Below are 23,202 nucleotides of genomic sequence, written 5' to 3'. Positions count from 1 at the left end.
ACCAAGATGAATGAACTGCCCTCTACATGATCCAAGCCCACCCCCAACTCTGGAACATGAAAGCTGATAAAGGCACTGGCATTGGTTTACCTCAACAAGATGAAATCAGGACTCGAACCTGACCAATGCTACAAGTTGGTCACCACTGATAAGGTAAGGGCAGCCTTCCAACAAACTGACCTTACACTCCTTAAATAACTAGAAGAGAGAGCCATTTCCCAGATGGAATTCCAGTTCATCAAAGTAGACAACCCCCAACTAGGGAGGATGTTCAGGATCCCCAAGATCCATAAGGACACCTCCGAACCCCCATTCAGACACACAGTGCCTTCCAAACGTATGAAAACCCAGTAGTTCAGGAATCCAAATTCTACCTCAAGGATTCATGGCTACTACTCCACCATACCAAAACGGAGACCATCGACCTCTTACTGGTCACCATAGATGTAGTAGCCCTATATACCAGTATCCCTCACCAGGAAGGCATTAAACTGGTATGCAGCTACCTGCACAGGCACACCCGGTTCACTCATTTAAGAATCAAAATGATTAGGGAATTACTCTTAGTAGTGCTTAACAACAATTTCTTTGTGTTCGACAAAGAAATTTACCGGCCAAAAAAAGGAGTAGCCCTGGGAGCCAAAATGGCCCCCGTATACTCAGACCTCATCCTTAGTGCTTGGGAGGATGAGATCCTCACCCAGCTGCAAGGATTCAAGAAACTTAGTGTGTTTAAAGGTTTTATTGACTGCATCCTTTTTTTGTGGAAAGGCACCAGCTCAGAGCTGGAAACCTTTCTTCAGGAGGTTAAAGCCTACAATTCACAGTTTCAGGAAGAGGAACCAAAGTCCAGTTCTCATATCTGGAATTAACTCTGGATCCCCAGTCCAAGACCTTCAAATCCACCTTCCATAGAAAGAGCACCTTCTGAAATAATTACCTTGATTTCCATGGCCAGCACCCCTTCATGAAGCAGAACATTGTGAAGGGGCGGTACATACGGCTAAACAGAATTGTTAACAAAGAAGATTCTTTCCACCTTGAATACCAGTGTATCAAGAACTTCTTCATGGAAAGGCACTACCCAGAGAATCTAGTCTCCAGAGTTATGGGAGTGGTAATCGCAAGGAGAGAAATCCTGTACCCACCCATCCTTAAACATGAATTCCATCCCAAAGCTCAGGCACCAAAGGACACCACCCCAAGGTTTCCCTTGCCAATCTCTATAGACGCTACCAGTGTCAAAGACATCCTTGTATAAAACTGGGCACTCATAGCAGACCACCCACAGCTAGTCCTAATCCTTGGAAACCAGCCAGAATTCTGCTACAAAAAGAGCGTGTCCCTCAAAACCACTTTCAAATCAGAAAAGGGGCTGCATGCACACACTGTCAACACACACACCCCCAGGTATGCACCTATGTGGGCATATCTGGCCTTAACCATAGGCTGCCTAGGGTGCCGCTCTAGCAGGGGCACTTTCCAAGTAATCTGGATGGTGTAGGTAGACCGGGATGGGGGCACCGAGTGGTGTTGGGGGGTGCTGTGAAGACTTTTTACCTAGGGCACCGACCATAAATGCAGGAATTGCCACTGGTGCAGTTTTGTCATTCAGCCCCCCAAGATACATCTCCGCACCCCACAGTTTTTCACATTAAAAAATTTTAAACTGTGAGACACCCAATGTGGTTTCCATTGCAGAATGCTCTCAATGTGAAGTGTACTACATTGGAAAAAACAAGACTACTTAGGATTCGGATAAAAGAACATGTGGGAGCCACCAGGAAGCAAGATCCCTAACAGCTCAGTAGCCAGGCATAGTAAGACCTGCTCCCAGTTTTCCGGATTCCAATTTACATCAATTGAAAAAGTCACAGATCCTCTAGGGATTACCGACCCCCTTTGGAACACAGACAACTTTACTGTTAGAGTTAATATGGCAGATACAATTGCGAGCAGACACACTCCCAGGACTAAATGGAAACCTGAGCATTTTCACTGTCCTTAAATGGATTAGCTAACTCCCCTAACCCACTCGCCACACTGGTTAAGTAATGAGCCTAGGTTCATTTTGTTATTTTCTAATGAAGTTTTGGCTGGAAACTTTACAATGAACGAAAGTACTCAAAATGTGATTTAAACGAATGACCAAAAGACAGAATAGCCTAGTGTCTGTGTTCCTTCCAAGATAGTTTTTATATTCAAGATTTGTTTCTTTGCAGAGGTGATCAGTTCAAGGCTGTTAATTTTGTTAACATGTTAAACAGTAGTGATTAGGGATGACGAAGTAGATTTTTTAGATATCATTGGGCAAGTCCAAACTTTTCAGAAAAGAAATGTCCAATAATAAATATATATTTTTTTACATTCTACCAGTGCCTATCCACCCCATCTTACCCACTCTTTACCTTTAGGTGAGTTTATTAGATTAAGAAGAAATATTTCTGATGATGTGGCCCTTTCAGGGGTGATAGGTGATATGAAATCACACTTGAAGGGAGTAGGACATTCACAACAACTTATTAAAAATGCAAACTTAAAACGTTGTGGTAAAAGTAGATTAATTGGTAATATTAGATGTTCTTTCTTTGCCATGGTCGAGGCACAACTCGGCAGCTGACGAAGTGACCGGTTTATCCTGAGATGGTGTTGAGGGTCGGCAAGCGGTTGCAAGTGCCAGGGGCGTGCTTGGTACCGTCATTAATAGTTGGAGATAGGCGAAAGTTAGGATTGGGCTAACTGACAGTGAACCATTGGATCTCTTGTGAAATTCTTGCCTCCAGTTTTACCTGGTGCTCATTCCTTTTGAATAATTGTATTTAGAATAGAGATTTAATACCTCATTTTTATTTTGTGCTTAAATTCGGCTAGGTCTTTTGAGAGGGGTGATTATGTTTGTGGTGTGGCCGCTAACAGCTAGACTGAAACACAATTAGCTTGTGTTAGAAAAGCAAGCCTCAGCGTAAGTGGCGGTCGGCTGCCCGTTTGCTAGAGTCGTTCATTGGGCTTCAGGTTAAGTAGAAAGGGAACAGTGGAGTCTGCAGCCAAGCCTGTCTTTGCGCAGGTTCTGGGGCCTTGGGTAGTTTTGGGATGGGAATGCTCAGGTGTCAGGTCTGAGGTTTCAATCTGCAAGTCGTCAGGGATAGCCTTTAATTTGCAGGATGTGGCCTTTCAGGAAGGTTGTTGCTGAGGCACCTTCGGAGTCTGCCCCTTTTTCTCTGCCTACTGTGGTTAGGCTAGTTTCTGATGGGGGCAGAGAGGAAGGTCATCCTGAGCAATGTCTTCTCTAAGCGTCTCCCCTTTTGGCAGGGTTCTGCCCCTCAAAGCATATGCTGAAAATGGCAGAACCCATTCCTGGGATCTCATTTTCTTCATCACCTCCCCCTAATTTGGCATTCAGGGTTATTTTTCAGAGGATTCTTCCTTATTCCTTCAGATACAGAGAGTCTTCTTTGGCCTCACATTCCCTCAGATTCCCATCAGGTTCTTTCAGATGGGAAGGAGCACAGATTGTGGATTTCCAGAAGGAGGATTTTTTTTTTCTGAAACACCATTTCCTTGCAAATTCCAGAGGTTGGGACCCTAGGCAGGATGCTTTCTCCAAAGTGACTTCTTAATTTTGTTTCCCGATGACCTGCAGGATTCATCCTGATTCCCTGCCGGGTCATTTGGGACAGATATTACAGAGTGCCAGAGCTCTTATTTTGTTCTTTCCCTCCTCCAGTGGCAAGATGAGACTATTAGCCAGGGACCTAAGGGTGTCAGGGCTTCTGTTGTAAAGAATGCGCAGATATTGGATAAAGATTCGGCCTAAGACTTTGGATAGAGTGCTTGTAAAAGAATAGAATCCTATGGATACCAAGAGCAAAGAGCTTTTTTTATTGCTTTGTATAAAAAAGTATACCTCTTCCACTCTAGCAATAGGGGCTTATAAGGCAGTTAATAATTTGGATAGTTGCATCATTTTCTCCTAGCAGTTCCACAGTGTGGTAGTGCTCTTTGCAGTGGTTTCATCATTTGCAGTGTGGTTTCCAGCTGATACAGGCTTCTTCAAGAAAATAAGGGATTGCAGTTCAAGAGTTATGCTCTCTTCAGGGCAAGGATCAGAACTTGTCAGAGCATGTAAATTAAATGATTTTGCATGGCCAAGTCATCAGAACTTGTCAGAGCATGTAAAAAGCTCGATGTTTTTAGTTAAAATGAAGGAACAAAGCAGGATTTGGCTACAGACAGTTAAGGATTTTAAAAAGTGATGAAAAATTGGCTCTGCAAGGCAGCAGTTAAGGATTTTTTAAGGTCCTTGCCCTGGATTTTACAGCAGAAAGGGGCCTAGGGGTGCTGCAGGCAGCAGTTCTGGAGAGGACAGGCTGGGCAGATCTAGGCGTGTGGTGGGCAGGGCACAAGTCAACAGGGGTTGGCAGAGACCCCTGGGGCGTATCTTTCATCAATCAATCTGCAGGGCAGGCAGAGTCAGTGGGTTAAAGTCAGGCAGCCAATCCTTAGTGGTTCACTTTGCAGAACTGAAAATGGTTGGGCTATCCTTTGGGACAGATACAAGTTTCTGGCATACACAGGGCTTGGACTTTCAGGCAATATTTCCGTTCCTCCTTTTCAAAAGGTTTTCACAAAAAGGTGCCTTGCCTCCTTTTAAAGTACCAGACGTTCCTCCTCTTTCCCGGTTTGGGCTTCGAAGGGGGATTTTATTCTCCCTTCAGTGGGGCTATCCAGGGGCCCTCCACTTGGAGTTGAGGTAGAGAACTATTCCCTTCCTGTTTAAAAGCACGATTCAGACATTCCCATTCTCAGCTTTGTGTGATTATCACAGCTTAAACAATATTTAGGCAGAGATGGTAATTCTGGTACTCACCTAGGCTTGGAATCTTATTGGCATATATCTCTGGCTCTCAATCAGAGGAGGTTTTGCTTCAAGGGCTTATCTTAGCACATTTCTTCATGGCCCATTGGCAGGTGGTACCTTTTTATTTCAATTTCAGCACTTTTCATCAAAGTATCTCTAGCCTTCTTGAGTGAAGCTTCTGCTGGCTCCTCCTTAAAAGCTCTCTTCCGGTGAGGATTCTCTTGAGACTGTTCATTGTGGAAATTTACACCATCTTCTCCATGTTAGTGAGTCTAGCTCAGAACATCCTTAGAGGTGGCCTTTCACCATCTTCGGTATAGTATGCTGCAGTTAATTCTCCATCAGCTTTCTGTTCTCTCAGGAAATGTGTGCTTCTCTTGTGTGGCGTACCTCTGTGCAGATTCTGAAGTCCTTCTGACCCCGCACATTCCAAGAAACTCCTTTGGTCCAGACTGACTCTCTCGGTCTTCCCTTTATGCTCAACAATTCATCAATCTGGTGTTTGGTGCATCTTGGATTCCAAACTGCCTTAATGTGGCTGGCATCTTGGAGCAAAAGCAGTCCTTGGTATCTCAAACCTGGGATGCTGCAATGTCTTCGATTTGGACGTGGATCCAACATAATACCTTGGTGACTGAAATTCAGAATGTCACCTAAGGAATGTCGCCCCTATGTGACGACCAGACAGAATTCTTGTCGACCGTCAGATGACTCAATGTGACCCGACCAGGGCACTCAATGGGGGCTTAACTTCAGACTTCAATAGAACAGGGACAACACTTACATGTCTGGATCAACTAAGACCAGATCAGTCCAATTTGCTTTAGTGGCCATCAACATCTTGGAGATGTTATGTCAGGACAGATTCAAATCACCCAGAGTGTTGAGCTTCAGCCCGACAACCACAACAGTCATAATTGACATCAACAAGCAAGAGGCACCACTAGTAGTTTCTTGGGAGACTGCTCCTGGTTTGAAGACCTCCTTCATTGCTCTGTTTTTGCACCTCAAGATTCAGATGCTCTTTGTTTTGAGCAGAAGTTTTGGCGGATCCCAAACGAGCACAGCAGGATCCTATCCCATTTCAATGGTTGGATTTACATGAACTCCGGTGCAGACATTGATCAACAACAGATGAACACTATTGATTTCTCAGCTTTCTCCAATTTCTCAAAGTTTTGCCCAAAGTTTTGCACCAACTGAAAGCTTTGGAAAAGTTTGGAAATGCTCTATCATTTGGACTGCCCTTCCTTCTACAGTTCCTCTTGAAGGTCCTCTGCCTCTTCAGACAGGACAAGCCTTGCAAGGTCCAGGTTGACAAAAGATTGGCAGTTCTCGTCTCCACTGGGATTCTGTGAGCCAGCACTGGGTACCCTCTGCTGAGGGATTTTTCAGTGGAGAGTCCAGGCCTTTCAGTTCAGTGCAAGCAACCCTTTTGTCCAGGCAAGCAATCATTTTGCAGTCGTCAGGACAGCTTCCCTCACCTTGTTTAGAATATTCTGTTTTAGCTTTCTAATTCAATTTTCCTTCAACAAGTTTGGAGAGGCGTTTAATTTGAGGCCAACAAGGTGAGTTTCATAGGATTTTTATGCTTTTAAATTGGAGCAGACAAAAAGCTTTGATTTTTCTGTGCCTCACTAAAATGTCTCTGTTTCTAATTTCTTACTTACAGAATTTTATCACTAGGTTAAAGTTCATGCCTTAGTTCATGCTGCAGCCATTTTAATGCACACACACAGCTGTTTCTCTTATTCTCTTACTGATCCGCTTGTTTAAGCAATTTGTCTTTACGAAAAAAACAGACCTCCCTCAAAAGAGCTCCTACTCCTTCCCGTTTCACTCTTTTTTGTGATTTTAAGCTCACTTTACCTCCTTCCTTTCCCTGATTTACGAAGTTTGAAGTTTTTTTTGTCTTTTAAGACTGCATTTTTTTTGCTAGAAGGGTATCACATCTAAGAAGATTACTTTGGTTGGCAGGCCCTTCTTGATTGATTTCTTATGGATATTCTAGTCATGGGTCGTACGTATTATAATTTTAATCCTTAGCTAATGTGGCATTAATCAATGGCACCAATCTATTCATATTCATACATTTTATGCTGATCCCCAAAATAAAGGAAAAGATAAGATTTGCTTGATTTGCAATAGCAGGACAGTTATTATTTGAGCAGAACAGACAGGCAGGGTTCAGGTAGTTCACAGCAGTTTCATTTTTTTTTTGCTTTGCTGGGAAACCTGTTTCAAACAAATTTGCATTAAAACAATCTATTCATTTATTATTTTTTGTTTATTTCATCATGGTAGGAGGTTAGTGGTTCGAGCCTCCTCCCCACTAGGGATTCCACTACAGACTGCCACCTTTTTTTAAGTAGTAGCTAAAAGAAATTTAAATTGGAGGCAGAGGCAGCTACTTGGAGTTCAGTACACTCTTTCTAAAACATTACCATTCTCCTCTTTATTCAAATCTAGGGGCTGGTTTGCCCAGTTTTTTTTACACAGCCCAATGTAGTGCCTTTTGCCCAATGCTTTTTTTTTAGGCCTCCTTTACCTTTTGCTTTGGGATTAGCAATGTGAGATGAAGCAGCATGGAGGAATTTTGTACCAGTAGTATTTGTACCTACCAGATGTAGATGTTGAAGATCCACATTGTCCCCATTGCCCCCCCCCCCTCCCTGTAGTTTGTAGTGGGGTGGTTTGTGGTTTGTGGTGTAATTGGTGGTTCTACATTGGGTGATTGGGAGTTTTTTTTTTTTGGGCTTGGCTTTTTTTTTTTTCTGACATCTCTGGCAAGAAAGAGAGAGGAGACTGAGGGAGGTCAGTCGGCTTTAGTACCAGTCGTATGCATTGACGTCAGATCTGGCGACCATGACCCGCAGCCCCAGCCTACACTTGGTATTCGGCCGACCGAGGACAGCGGACTACCCACAGGTTATGACTGCAGCAATGTGGATCTTCGAACATCTACATTTATGGTAGGTACAAAACTGTACTATTTTGCTATGTTTATTCAAAAAAAAAAATAAAAAAAAAACAGTTGAACAAAATGATAAAAATGTGTTGTGTTACTAAGTATTCAACTTTCACATTGATGGAAGTGATGATAAACCAAAAGGGCATATCCTTTTGTCTGATTCACAGTTAAGGATGTGTTGCCTAAAGTTGCTGGGGTTTTTTTTTTTTTTTTCTTTTCTTACTGCTGTAGTCTGAATGTTGTGGAGTTATGATCCTTCAAGATGTCACTCAAAAAAAGCCATGATGAAGAGTAAAGGTATGCATAGGTGTTGCCTGGTTCAGTGTGTTTAAGTTTATGTAGATCCCAGTTTATTAAGGGAAAAAAAGTTTTTGGTGGATTTTTTTCTTGTAATTTTAGTAGGGTAGTTTATGCCATTAAATGTACTTGATAGATTAAGCAAGTGGTATATTGGTCAAACTAGAAGGCAAGTTAGTTAGAATAACAGCATTTTTGTCTGATATGAAAATAAAAATGTCAGTAATTTAGTAGATTTTCATGCTTTGGAATGTAACAATAACAGTGCATCTGATTTTAAGTTACTGCACTTATTAGCATGTGTGTATCTGTCAAGGGGAGGTGGCCATGTTAGTGCAGTAAATTCCTTAGAGAACAAGATGACCATAATATGTATGATACCACTACGTTTACATAATTCACTTTTTGGCAATATGTAGTATGCTAAGAAATAAGTATTTGTATCGGTTTGAATCAGTGATGCAACATTAATTGTTTAGGAGACCGTCAGTATATATTGAAATCATGTGTGATTTTGGTTTCTGTTTGGCTCCCCTAGGAGTCATTCTGCTAAGGCAGAGGGCGGAGAAAATAAATACACCATCCTACCTACCTGCCTTGTCTGTTTGATTGTTATTCGAGTTGAGTTATGTTATTAATGTTTTTAACTGCTTTGTCTTCGAGCTATCCTCCTCTTAATGGATATATCTTAATTTAATTGCTTTCATGTAAAATCTATGCAATTCTTCTGTATAGCTTCTATTAATGAAGAACATTTGGTTGCCTGGAGTAACCTTATTCAGAGAAGGACAGTGATAACTGATTACATGCTTTAATGCTTTCCATAGTGTTTTAATATTTATGTTTTTCTTGGCAGAAAATAGGAAGAGAACAAGTATTTAAGAACACCTTTCAAGGCATATTTTCTGACCAGAAGATTTGTAAGGATTGTCCACACAGGTATATGTTTGTTTACCCTTCTGATAAATTTGTATTTCCATTGTGATGGCTTAGTATGTGTGCATTTCTTGCATTGCATTATACCTTTCATTTATTCAAAATGTGTAATAATCCGTTTTTGTAATTGTAAAGTACATATGCAGATTTTAACACTAAGAATATCAAACTCACTGCTTTACCAGTATTGGAAGTATTGGAGATGAATAGCTTTATATTCAGTGCTGGTAAAGTTTTCCTTCAGTAGGATTCAAAAACCTGTAAAACAAATTTACTGGATAATATTAACAGAGGTAGTGGCTATTTCCTTCTTTTAGTTATCAGCAACACCTTTTGAATTGTTTGCATTTCATTGGTTGATAGTATTGTTAGTCTTATTTACTTTTGTATAGACTTATTTATTTGTCTGTTTTTTGCAAGACTGCTTCCTGTTCTGAAACAAAAAAAGGATGCAAAAATTGAAAACTGCTCAAAAAGAGGCTGTGATAGAGAAAAGTTAAAAATGGAACTCCACTTCTTGGTCTTCCAAGAAAACTGGTTTATCTTTGGTGGCTTCTAAAACTAGGTCTCCTATGTCAGTCACAGTGGTGCCAAAAAAGGACTTGTATGCACTTTCACCAGTAGCATACAGGAGCAAAGCACTGAATATATCCCAGATGACCAGAGTTCAGTTAGCAGCTCAGGCAATTAATGCAGATGGGGGGTGGATAAGGCCCATTAATGTGCGGAACAGAGCACATATAAACCCCATCCTTCAGAGAAGGAGCATGTAGTGCAGTGCATGTCCTGAGGACAGGCTTTTGCTCATCAGCCCTTGGTAGCCTTCGTTGTTAGGTGTGTAGAACCAAGCATTTGCATGGGGAAGGCATAGTGGATACAGAGTTCCTGCTGGGACATGAGTAATTTGTCTCCCCACCCTGGGATGAGGTTTGGGCTGTATGAACATTCTCAGTTGTGAGTTTGCCCAGGTAGCTCTTATCCTTGTACAGTATTGGGTGTATCCCTAATATGGGACAGTGAATGGGCATAGCATGATAAAGTTAAGGCTTGATGCTCAGCACACACAGATGCAAAAAGATGGGAAAACAAGGACTCTATTAAATTAGTCATTGATAAAACTGACTTAAATGCAGTTACTTTCATTGGAATTACAAGTAATAATTTTGAAGGCATATAAGCTTACAAAGCCCATGCTGGCTCCATAGTACTCGACTGCTTAATTATAGACAATTCTAAATGTATGTTAGTGCCTACAGCTTTGAAAGCTCTGACATTGCTCTCTCTGATGTTGGTACCTTCAGCCTGTTATTTTTCACAGCCTGCTGTGTCTCAGCCATTTAATTACATAGCATTTGTTAGGAAGTTATTTAAACTAGTAAAAAAGATGGCAGAATATCAGAAATCTGTGTGTAGACTTGCCCAGGACCCACACAAGGGCATCTGTTAAGTTGAAACAGTTGACATCTTCACCCATGTTTTTGTTGGTAGAAAAAGGAGCGTGAAAAAGAAAAGATCTGCCTTTCTTAGATTTGTTGGGGAAATTCTACATTTGGCATAGAAACCCACCTAGTCGGTTCAGATAATGATGATAATGCATCTTAAAGTTGACCATACCAGAATTTCACTGAATGCTAGGTACTATCAGAAAGGGTATTCCTCCAGATTTTCTACCCTTTGGCAGGGAGTCTAAGGTACTGATATAGGTATAACAATAAAGAAGGCATCACTGTGCTTGAATCTGCATGTCTTTTGTGTTCACTTTGTCACGAGGTTAATTAAAGCTATGATTTTGGTATTTAAAAAAAAAAAATTCAACCTAAGCTGCAGTGATTGAGTATGTGAGGGTGGAGAGTATCATGACATTAGTCAAAAACTTGAAATGCTAGCAGAAGGAATAATGTGAGAAAGCCTGACACCAGCAGTTTGGTAGTGGTGATAGAATGATTCATTTGAAAGTTAAGAAGATAACCAGAAACTTGGAGAAGCATTATTGGATTAACAGTAAAGGTATGGACTGCTGTATGGTAACCAACTGAAGTGGATGATGATGAATAGCTGAGAGAGAACTGAATCAATGTATTGTATGAAAACCAAGATGGTGCTTTGACTAGGCTTTGCTAAATCCTCAGTAGGTATTGTGAATGTGCCTATGTTGCCATTGTCTGTATCACAGAGGTACTGTAGTAAACCCAGACTAATTTTGGTGCAGTTTGTGTTTGCATATAAGAAGTAACAGGTACTGTAGCAGCTGTGGCCACCAGGAAGGCTACTTAATCCTTGCCTATTAAATGGTATATACAGGTCTTCATTACTTGGATGTAACTTTTTAATAAAGGTCTACTGTTCATGTGATATTACTAAAGAGCATAAGGGTTGCAATTTAAAGTAGCATATTGATTTTTCCAAGTATATCCAATACTTATTTGCCAGAAGGTGTTATGACAGTTAACTGTTTGGAAGAGGTAGTAGCAAGGCTGGAAGAATATCTTAATCATCTCAGGAAGTAAAGAAGTTCAATTATAAATGATTGCTGAATCCAGATACCTCTTTCATTTTGGTGTTGGTGGAGAAATTAGTTCAACATGAAGAGCCAAGTGTAAAAGAAAACATGTTGTTGGTCATGAATTCTGGACTATGGTGGTATGAGAGGTTCATTTAACTAACCGATAAGCATTTTAGGTTTCATTTAACTGACAGTTTGAACTGTTTTGTTTGAGATCTGCAACACACTGAAAGCAGATGTTCTTTGTGTTTCACTGTTGCAGTCATCACATTTGGGTTATCTGCTTGCAGTAGCCCTCAGTCGGCCAGATTATCAAAGTCGTGCGTCCTGCGTCAGTTGCTGCCAGGTAGTCGGGGGTATAAAGCATGCAGCTGATGCCATTACATCAGTCTTTCTTGCCGTGCGGTGCCCGAAGCAGAAGCAGTTTGCAAGTGCCGGTCGGCCGACTCCTGAAATTTTCTTTTTTGTGTTTCAGAAGCGAAGTCCTCAACTAAAGCTGAGTACCCTGTTGGGGAATCTTTTTCTTGCTCTAAATCGATATCAGTAAAAGTCAATAATTGTATTTCTTGTGGAAAGAAAATACCTCATAAAGGTTTTCATTCGTACTGTATTCCTTACCTAGGACCTGACCTCGATGTACCTCGCTGTTGGTTTTGTGCCTTATTTAAGCAACAAACTATTCATCGTCGGTATATTTACACTTCTAAATATTTTGGTACTCGGTTCAATTATCCAGATATGGCTTCAGTAAGCCTACTGACATTCCGAAAAATGCAAAGATAAAGACAGAGATAGACTGCAATGGTCCAAAGCTGCTGACGACGCTTCTCCTAAGCAGCCCCTGAAACCCGCTACTTCAGATTCGCAGGCCTCTACTGAGACCCATTCGGAATCCTGTATGCCGCGAGATGCTTCAACTGTGCAATCTGCGGATGTCTCTACATTGGATGGGTCTGGAGCCGCTGTGCAGGCACCGGCTTTTGAGGGTGTATTCAGGCCTACTGACTTGCATATTAAACCAACGCCATCATCTTCTTCAAGGCCTAAAACTCGATCCATGCCTAGAAAACCGAAGCCCGGACCGCATGGTCAGGCCTCTATGCCTAAAAAACCAAATGATAAGAATGGCTGAAGACCTTATTACTTTAATCAGGGAAAGCCAACCTTCCCTCTCTGAGACCTAGGACTGAATTTTCTTATGATTCTTCTGATCAGGATTCTGAAATTTCTGTTTCCTCTGATGACCAAGATTTACCCTTGTCTACCTGTGAGGTTTCTGATGCAGAGGACTCTATTCCCTCTGCTTCGCCTCCAGAGGATTTCTCTTTTGATGAAACCTTGCATACTCTTAGGGAGCATTTTCGTTGGAAAAGCCAGGCTTACTCTGATTCTAAAAAGAGGCTTAGGGATTTCTTACTCCTGCCCCAACACATGCCTTTAGCTATCCCCCCTGTACTGGACATTGTTGATGATGCCTTTTCGGACTCTAGCTTGGCCCCTGACTCCTTATCTCCTGCTCCCAGAAAACCAGATAGATGGGTTCCTGACTCTCACAAGTTCCTCTTTAAAAATCCTACTGTGGATCCTCAGATCGTTTCACAGGGACCCAAGGGCATTAAGGCTACTACTGCCAAAAATCCTACCCCCTCTGATAGAGATTCCAGGGCGCTGGATAGATGGGGTAAGAAAGTATACACTTCTGCAACCTTGGCCATTAGGGCCGTAACCTGCCAGTTTCAGTATCAGCAGCATATTATTGGATTGCTTAAACAGAAAATTATGTTGATTTCCTGACTGTGCTGAAAATAAAGATTTGCAGGATTTAATGCATTCTGCTGAACAAGTTGGAAAGCATACCTCTACAGTGTGGTTTTGATTCACTAGAGGCATCTTGCAGGGCTGCTGTCACTGGGTCTGTACTTAGAAGGCATGCTTGGCTTAAGGAGCAATCTTTGCCAGATCATGTTAAAGCTATATTGTTGGATGCTCCCTTAAACCGGGACCGTCTGTTTGGCAACAAAGCAGAAGTAGTACTTAAAAAGATGGAAGAAAAAGCTAAATCTATGCAAACTGTTAAAGACTTCCTGCAAGTACAGCCTCCCAGATTTAGTAGGCATTGGCCCTCTAAGAACTGGTCCTTTCCTGCCTCTTCCAGGCCTTCTCAATCCAAATCCAAACCCAGAACCAGCAAAACACCCAGGCTTCAGTCCCAAGGTACGCACAGGACTAAGCAGTGGGGGGCTCCCACTTCCAAAGCAGGGAGTAGTAAGACCCCCCATGGTAAACTGTCTCAATGACTTAACTTTAAAACTTCCAAGCTCTTCTCAACTGATTTCTCCTTTAGGGGGAAAGATTGCTCTGCAGGCAAAAAATTGTGAAGTCATTACCCAGAACAATTGGGTTTTAAATATAGTTTCCCAAGGATACAGATTCCACTTCCACATTTTACCAACCCCAAACAGTTGGCCAGATCTACCCCCAAATCAGTGGGCAGAGACTCAAAAGCAAGTTCTCTCTCACTTAAGTATCAGGGCTATTCAAACTTTCCCAGAAGAGGAAAGGGGACAAGGTTTCTACTCAAGACTTTTCCTGGTGCCCAGAAAAGACAACTCCTGGCATCCTGTCCTGGACCTCTCCATCCTAAACACATTTTTGGTGATCCCAAAATTCAAGATGCTAACTCTTCACCAGTTGCTTCCTATGCTAGGCAAGGATGCCTGATTGGCAACACTGGATTTAAAGGAAGCCTACCTGCACATCCCAATCAGGGAATCTTGCAGAAGATACCTACGCTTCAAAGCAGGCCTCATGCACTCTGAGTTCTCTGCACTGCTCTTTGGCTTATCTACTGCGCCCAGGGTGTTCACAAAGTGCCTAGCTCCAGTCATTGCATTTTACAGGCAAAGAAATATTCAAATATACCCATACCTGGACAATTGTCTAATTCAGGCAGAAAGCCAGAACATACTATTGAATCATCTGGCATTTGTACAAAAATTAACATGTTCATCGTGCATACAGCTGCAGTCATAACAGATGGGTTCTCCTGCCGTCAGGCGGGTCCTCGGTCGGCCGAATTCCAAAGTCTAGGTCCGGCGTCGGTTGTCGTCGCTTCTTCCCTGACGTCAGTGCGCCAGGGGTATAAAAGAACCAGCCGACGCCATTTTCTTCAGTCTTTCTTGCCGCGCGGTGCCCGAAGCAGAAGCAGTTCGCAAGTGCCGGTCGGCCAGCTCCTGAAATTATGAAAATTTTGCAACCAAAGTCTTCTTGAAAGCTAAGTACCCCATTGGGGAAACATTTCTTGCCTCAGACCGATGTCAGACAAAGTTAATAATTGTATTTCTTGTGGGAAGCAAATACCGCATAAGGATTTTCATTCCCTCTGCATTCCTTGCTTAGGCCCAGACCATGACGTCTCGGTCTGTCGTTTTTGTGCTACATTCAACAAACGCACCATTAAGCATCGGGCGGAGTTCGCCCAGCACTATTTTGGCAAAAAATGTAACTATGTTATGTCGTCGGATACTCCGACTCCAGTTTTGTCTAAAAAACGCAAAGATAAGGACAGACACACTAGGTCCGCGGCCTCTACCGACACCACACCAAAGCCGACTACAGGTGGTCTGGTTCTCAGCGAGGCGCCTACGCAGCCCCTGCCTACTGACGACACTTCATTGGCGGTGTCTTCTGTGCCCGAGGTCGCAGGCTCCTCGGCCCACACCCCGACTACAGATACCGAAGCCACTCTTGGTGGTGAATCTCAAAATGTAGACCGGTCTGCCTCCTCTCAAGGTGTCTTCAGACCTTCCTCTTCTTTTTCTATCAAGGCTTTCACTAAGTCTAAAGCAGCCATGCATCCTAAGAGACAAGCTCCACAGGGCCCTTCTCCAGGCCCCATGCCTAAAAAATAGATGCTTAAAATGGCTGAGGATTTGATTACTCTTATTGGGGGTTCTCAACCCCGGACAAAGGCCCAGAGTGGAGGAAGAATCCTCCTCTGACCAGGCCTCCATTATTTCAGAGCACTCTGATGAACAGGAACATTCTTACTCCCCTTTTGAAGATTCTGATGCTGAGGAGTCCATTCCCTCTGTCTCCCCCTCAGAGGATTACTCATTTGGGGAAACCTTGCATACCTTAAGGGAACACTTCCACTGGGAAGGCCAAGAATACTCAGATTCCAAGAAAAGGCTTAGGGATTTTCTCTTGCTACCTCAGCACAGGCCTCTGGCTACACCTCCTGTCTTAGACATACTAGATGATGTGTACTCGGAGGCCTGCCTTAACCCGGATTCTTTACCTCCAGCCCCAGTCAAGCCTGACAGGTACTACCGGGTTCCTAACTCACACCAATTTTTATACAAAAGCCATGCGGCTGACCCAGAAAATGTCTCACAGGGCCCCAAGGGAATTAAGGCCTCCACTGCTAAAAACCCATTACCTTCCGAGAGAGATTCCCGATCCTTAGAAAGGTGGGGAGAAAAGGTATACACATCGGCCACCTTAACCATGAGGGCATTAAACTGCCAGTTCCATATGCTAAAGTACCAACAGTTTCTGTTATCACAGTTGAGAAGTAAAATGTCACAACCTAAACAACCAGACTTGAAGGAGTTGCAGGATTTGATGCATAGTGCAGAACAAGTGGGTAAACATACCTTGCAATGTGGTTTTGATGCTCTAGAGGCCTCATGTAGAGCTGCTGTTACAGGATCAGTCATACGTAGACATGCCTGGCTCAAGGAGCAAACCTTACCAGATCATGTCAAAGCTAAATTACTAGATGCCCTCTACAAAAGGATGTATTATTTGGTGTTAAAGCTGAGGAGGTATTAAAGAAAATGGAGGAAAAGGCTAAATCAATGCAAACAGTGAAAGATTTTCTACAGGTACAACCTCCACGATTCAGTAGAAATTGGCCTTCCAAAATTGGTCCTTTCCAGCCACGGACAGACCGCAAAGAGGTAGATACAGGCACCGAGGGGCAGAGGGCAATCTCAAGGATCGCTTAGAGGCAGACAATGGCAAGCTCCTACACAAAGAGGTGGTGAGGATAGTTCGCAGCCATTCAGAAAGCAAGCCCAATGACTTTCCCCTTTGCATGCCAAGCAAGGCTCAAATGGCAGCACCCTTAGGTGGAAAACTGGCATTATTTTCAAAAATTGGCATATTGTCACAAAAGACAAATGGATCCTGGACATTATAAACAGAGGCTACAGATTCCATTTTCACACCCTTCCAAAAATGAGAGGCATGCCAAACCTGCCACACAATCAAAGGGCAGAGGCACAAAGACAAATTTCAGATTTCATGGACATGAAAGCTATTCAAGAGGTACCTACTCACGAACAAGGTCAAGGTTTTTATTCCAGACTATTCCTGGTACCAAGGAAGGGAAAAGGTTGGAGACCTATTTTGGACCTATCCATCCTAAACACATTTATACTCGTACCAAAATTCAAGATGCTCACATTACAGCAGCTTCTTCCCATGCTGGGCAAGGAGTCTTGGCTGGTAACATTGGACCTCAAGGAGGCATACCTGCATGTCCCAATCAGACAAAATTGCAGAAGATACCTCAGATTTCTTGCAGGTTCAACCCATTATCAATTCTCTGCATTGCCCTTTGGCTTATCTACTGCGCCCAGAGTGTTCACGAAATGCCTGGCATCACTAATTGCCTACTGCAGACTTCAAGGGATACAAATATACCCATATTTGGACGACTGCCTGATCCAAGCGGACAGCAAGCACATACTTCTGAAACATCTGGCTTTTGTAATAATGTTGTTGAATTCTCTGGGATACACAGTCAACAAAAAGAAATCAAGGCTAATACCCTCTCAGAAAATAATTTTCCTGGGTGCCAACTTAGACACAAACACCCAGATGGCCTACCTCACACCAGAGAAGCAGGGGCAACTAACTCAATACTTCAGAACACTAGCAGATTTCACCAGGCTGACTGCAAGGAAAATCCTGCAGGCTCTGGGATTCATGGCATCTTGCATTCTGCTAATCCCATGTGCAAAGCTGCATATGAGGAAACTTCAATGGTACCTGAAAAACCTATGGTCTCAACACAGCCACAGTTTGGAAACAATAATACCACTAATTCCATGTCTTCAAAAGGAATTTCTGTGGTGGGCTCAAGCATGCCAAACAAACATAGGTCTCCCATTCTGCAATCCTCAAGCAAATCAAGTCATCACAACAGACGCCTCGGACTATGCCTGGGGGGCGCACATGAGAGATCGGTGCATTCAGGGCAAATGGTCCCAAAAAGAAAAGCACCTTCACATCAATCAAAAGGAAATGCTAGCAGTAATAAATGCTATTATAGCTTTCAAAAACCTTCTGCATCCAGGTCAACTATTGATGAGGACAGACAACACCACAGTAATGTGGTACATAAACAAACAGGGAGGAACCCATTCATACGCCTTATGCAGGCTGGCCATGTCACTTTGGAACATGGCTCTGGAATTACAAATCGAACTTCAAGCACAGTACTTGCCAGGCAAGGAAAACACACTGGCAGACATCCTAAGCAGAAATATGACAGATCCACACGAATGGAAGTTGCAGCCTCAAGTTTTTACAGAGATAATTCAAGCATGGGGAAGGCCAGACATAGATCTCTTTGCCTCCCACAAAAATCACCAATTGACAAAATTCTGCTCAAGGACTTTTCATCCACAGGCCTGGAGAGTGGACGCTCTCTCTTTCAGTTGGACAACAATGACAGTTTATGCCTTTCCACCTCTTCCTCTGCTGCCCAAAGTTCTATTAAAAACCAGAGCAGACGGACGATTCTCATTGCTCCAGACTGGCCAAGACAGCACTGGTACCCACTCCTGAGGAGCCTGACGCATTCCCCTCCGTGGACCCTACCTCTAATGCCTCTTCTTCTGACTCAGCACAGCTTCAAAACTCTTACCAGTCAGCTGAAAACACTCAATCTGGTCGCATGGAAGATTCCTTAACATCACAACAGACCCTACTCTCCAAGGAGGTGCAGGATGTCATTTTGGAGGCCAGAAGGCCGTCTACTAGAAAAGCTTACTCCGCAAAATGGAAACGGTTTTGTGCCTGGAATGAGAAAAAGGGCCAGAATCCTGGAAAACTGAATTTACCTCAAATATTACAGTATCTAGCTGAGCTGCTAAGCAGTGGACTTTCATTCTCCTCCATCAAAATCCATGCCTCAGCCATTACTGCAGAATACAACACTGATCCACCTTTATTTTCTCACCCCCTCTTAAGACTGTTCCTCAGAGGGGCTAAGAATATAAAACCCCCAAGGAAACAACCAATACCTGCTTGGGATCTCAATTTCATTCTAGAAAAGCTGACCTTGCCTCCTTTTGAGCTAGCTGCCTCAACAGATTTGCAATATTTGTCCTGGAAAACAGCTTTCCTTCTGGCTATCACCTCAGCTCGTAGGGTATCGGAACTACAAGCCCTCATGGCTGTGCAGCCTTTTATCATCTTCCATCAGGACAGAGTTTCCTTACGAACCAACCCGTCCTTTATGCCAAAGGTGGTGTCCAGGGTAGCTTTGAATCAGGCTATACACTTACCTACCTTTTACCCTAATCCTCAAAACAAAGGGGAGAGACTACTACATTCCTTGGACATCCACAGACAGCTGTGTTATTATTTGGACAGAACAAAGCCTTTCAGAAAATTGGAACAGCTCTTTGTGTCCTATGCTATAGGAGCTCAAGGGAAACCAATTTCCAAACAGACAATCTCAAAATGGATAGCCCACTGCATACGCTTTTGTTACTCTTTTCATGGTAAAACTGTACCTGCAGGCATCAGATCTCACTCCACAAGGGCCACAGCTACCTCTGCAGCTTTCCTCAGAGGAGTTCCTACCAAAGATATTTTGGAAGCAGCCACTTGGAGTTCTGTGCATACCTTCTCCAAGCACTACCACCTACCGTTATACTTCAAAACTAGAGCAGGCTTTGCCACTGCAGTCTTGCAGGGCATTCTGGCTCCTCCTAGTTCCACCTAGTGCCTACCACCCCTTTCTTAGCTTTGGGATTCTACCCATCTGTTATGACTGCAGCTGTATGCACGATGAACATAGTACAGTTTTGTACCTACCATAAATGTAGATGTTCGAGTACTAATACAGCTGCAATCCAGGTTTCCCTCCCTCCTTCCCCTCTTGGGACAGGCCTATTGGCCAACACCTCCTCATACAACCTGATTGGGGTATTCTTTTATGGTGTATTTGCTTGCAACTACTGTATTTTGATTATATTGCATTGCTTTATTATACAAATTTATGTATTGCCTTCCTTCTGGAGGCACCTGACATCTGGGGCAAGAAAAACTGAAGAAAATGGCGTCGGCTGGTTCTTTTATACCCCTGGCGCACTGACGTCAGGGAAGAAGCGACGACAACTGATGCTGGACCTAGACTTTGGAATTCGGCCGACCGAGGACCCGCCTGACGGCAGGAGAACCCATCTGTTATGACTGCAGCTGTATTAGCACTCGAACATCTACATTTATGGTAGATACAAAACTGTACTTTCTCTGAGGTACCCCATAACGAAAAGAAATCACATCTTGTACCCTGTCAACAAATTGTATTCCTGGGAGCAAGCTTGAACACAACTTCCTAGATGGCTTTCCTCACGCCAGAGAAACCAGTTCATTTGACAGCCTACTTCAAACTAATGGCCACAAAGACCCTGCTATCTGCAAGACAAATACTGCAAGCCTTGGGGTTCATGGCCTCCTGCATTCTCCTAATTTCATATGCAAGACTGCATATGAGGAAACTACAATGGTATCTAAAAAGCCTATGGTGTCAACATTCTCAGGATCTAGAAACAGTGATTCCTATCATGCCTTGCCTACAGATATAGTTCCTTTGGTGGGCAGAGGCCTGCTACCAAAACAAGGGACTGCCATTCACTCTACCCCTGCCGCCCAAACCCTAACAGACACATTAGACTATGCATGGGGGGCTCACTTGGCAGGGAAGTGCATTCAGGGCAAATGGAACCCAAGTCAAATGCACCTGCATATCAATCAAAAAGAAATGTTAGCTGTATAGAATGCTCTGACAGCCTTCAAGGGCCACATTCTTCCAGAGCAATTAATGGTAAAGACGGACAGCACCACTGTTATGTGGCACATAAACAAGCAGGGAGAACCCACTCATACCCTCTCTGCATACTATCCATGGCTCTGTGGAACACAGCCTTGAGCTACCAATACCTGCCAGGAAAGCTAAATACACTGGCAGACTATCTAGTAAGCCATCTCATGGACCCACACAAGTGGAAACTGGAACTGAAGACATTCAACATGTTGATAAACAAATGGGGGAGCCCAGAGATAGACCTGTTTGCCTCCCCCAGAACTACCAATTGGACAAATTCTGCACAAGGCCTCCCCACAAACAAGCTTGGAAAGTGGATGCCCTGTCCTTCACCTGGAAAAACCTATCCGTTTATGCCTTTCTTCCTCTGCCTCTCCTCTCCAAGGTACTACTAAAGATCAAACAGGACACACCAAGGACAATTCTGATTGCACCAGACTAGCCACGCCAACATTGGTACCCCCTCTTGCGCAGTGTCATTGCTGGCACCATGACACCTGCCTCAGACCCCTACCCTGCTGTCCCAGCAGGAGGCCCTGATTCTGCACCCTCTTCTTCAAGCCCTGAACCTGGCAGCCTGGCTAATTACCTGATCTCTCCGTTACCATCCCTCAGTAACCAAGTGTTTCATGTCAATCTGAAGGCAAGGAGGCCCAGTACTAGAAAATATTATACTGAAAAATGGAAAAGATTCTGTTCCTGGAACCAAACTCAGGGGATGGGCACAGCAGCGCCAAATTTACTTCAGATTCTTCAATACTTAACTGAGATGCTTCACAAGGGCCTTTCCTTTTCCTCCATCAAAATTCATGCCTCAGCCATTTCAGCTCATTACAACACAGAACCCACCCCTCTTTTCTCGTCCACTGCTCAAGCAGTTCCTTAGAGAGGCCAAGAACTTAAGACCACCCAGGGGATCCCCAACTCCAGCCTGGGACCTTAACTTTGTATTGGAAAACTCACTCTATCTCCTTTTGAGCCAACTGCAAATGCAGAGCTGAAATTCCTTTCTTGGAAAACAGCCTTCCTTTTAGCCATCACTTCAGCAAGAAGGGTATCTGAGTTACAGGCCCTTATGGCAGCGGAGCCTTTCATCATCTTTCATGCGGACAGGGCATCCCTCAAGACCAATCCCTCCTTCATGCCCAAGGTGGTATCCAGTGTGGCTCTTAATCAGTCCATTCATTTGCCAACCTTTTTTTCTAAGCCACAGAACAAAGGGGAACGTATTCTGCACTCTCTAGATGTGCACAGACAACTTAGATTTTACTTGGACAGGACTAACCCTCTCAGGAAATCTGAACAACTGCTGGTTGCATTTGCTGCAGGGGCAGAGGGGAAGGCCATTTCAAAGCAAACCATTTCTAAATGGATTGGCCATTGCATTCATTTCTGCTATAAGCCCCATGGAAAACCTACCCCACAGGGGATAAGACCACATTCAACCAGGGCTGCATCTACCTCCACAGCCTTTCTCAGAGGTGTCCCTACCAGGGACATCCTAAAAGCTGCTACCTGGAGTTCTGTACATACTTTCAGCAAGCATTACCATTTGCCAATTTTTTTCTAAATCCAGAGCTAGCTTTGCCACTGCAGTCTTGCAGGGCCTTATAGCTGGTCCTAATGCTATCTGATTTCCTCCTCCCATCCTTAGCTTTGGAAATCTATCCAAATGTGATGACTGCAACAGTGAAACACGAAGAACATAGTACAGTTGTGTACACTTACCATAAATGTAGATGTATTCACTGTTGCAGTCCTGGTTACCCTCCCTCCAGCTCTTTGACTTCTTTTGGCTATACCTCTATTCTTGTTTACTGTGCTTTAAGCTTTTTGGTGTATTTGCATTTTTGTTGGAGGTGTAACCTTGTGTGTGTGTGTGTGTGTGTGTGTATGTGTGTGTGTGTGTGTGTGTGTGTATATCTATATATATATATATATCTATATATATATATATATATATATATATATATATGTGTGTGTGTGTGTGTGTGTGTGTGTGTATATAATTGCTTCCCATTATGGGGGCACCTGACATCTGGGGCAAGAAAAAAACTGATATAATGGCGTTGGCTGCATGCTTTATACCCCTGAATACCCTACTGCAAGCAGATAACCCAAATGTGATGACTGCAACAGTGAATACACTCGAACATCTACATTTATGGTAAGTGTACACAACTGTATTTTTTTTCCTGATAGCTTTAAATTCCAGAATGTTAGTAAGTAAATTTAGGCTACACTTCCATCATACTTCTCAAGCTCTTAGAGCAAGAAATCTGGACAAAGCCTAAAATTATGCTGGGACAAAGGTCCAAACATAGGGACAGATTTTAAATATTGCTCTTAGAAACATAGAAAGTTGCTAGAATAATGGGATTTGTTTAGGCTTGCATTTTCTGAAGGTTATGAAGTGTGAAACTCAAATGTATGTCATTATTTAGTGACCTCTGTCCTCAGTGATTTGCCAGAAGACCACAAATTTAATGAAGAGCAGACCAAAAATA

At 43.1% G+C, this 23,202-nt stretch overlaps 1 protein-coding gene across 1 annotated transcript in view; it reads left to right on the top strand.

Moving 5' to 3' along the window:
* Positions 1-23,202, top strand: part of USP24 (ubiquitin specific peptidase 24) — a 4,679,666-nt gene that overhangs the window by 3,353,389 nt on the left and 1,303,075 nt on the right. Inside the window, exon 45 of the mRNA XM_044085508.1 lies at positions 8,983-9,065. Within this exon, the coding sequence (XP_043941443.1) occupies positions 8,983-9,065 (83 nt within the window). The remainder of the gene's footprint in view (positions 1-8,982; positions 9,066-23,202) is intronic.

Source organism: Protopterus annectens, chromosome 10.part0, assembly GCF_019279795.1.
Source record: "Protopterus annectens isolate FY-2018-M chromosome 10.part0, PAN1.0, whole genome shotgun sequence".
In the NCBI taxonomy this organism is placed as follows: domain Eukaryota; kingdom Metazoa; phylum Chordata; order Ceratodontiformes; family Protopteridae; genus Protopterus; species Protopterus annectens.
The sequence above is the reverse complement of the archived record's forward strand: the minus strand, read 5'-3'. Positions and strand labels throughout refer to the sequence as shown.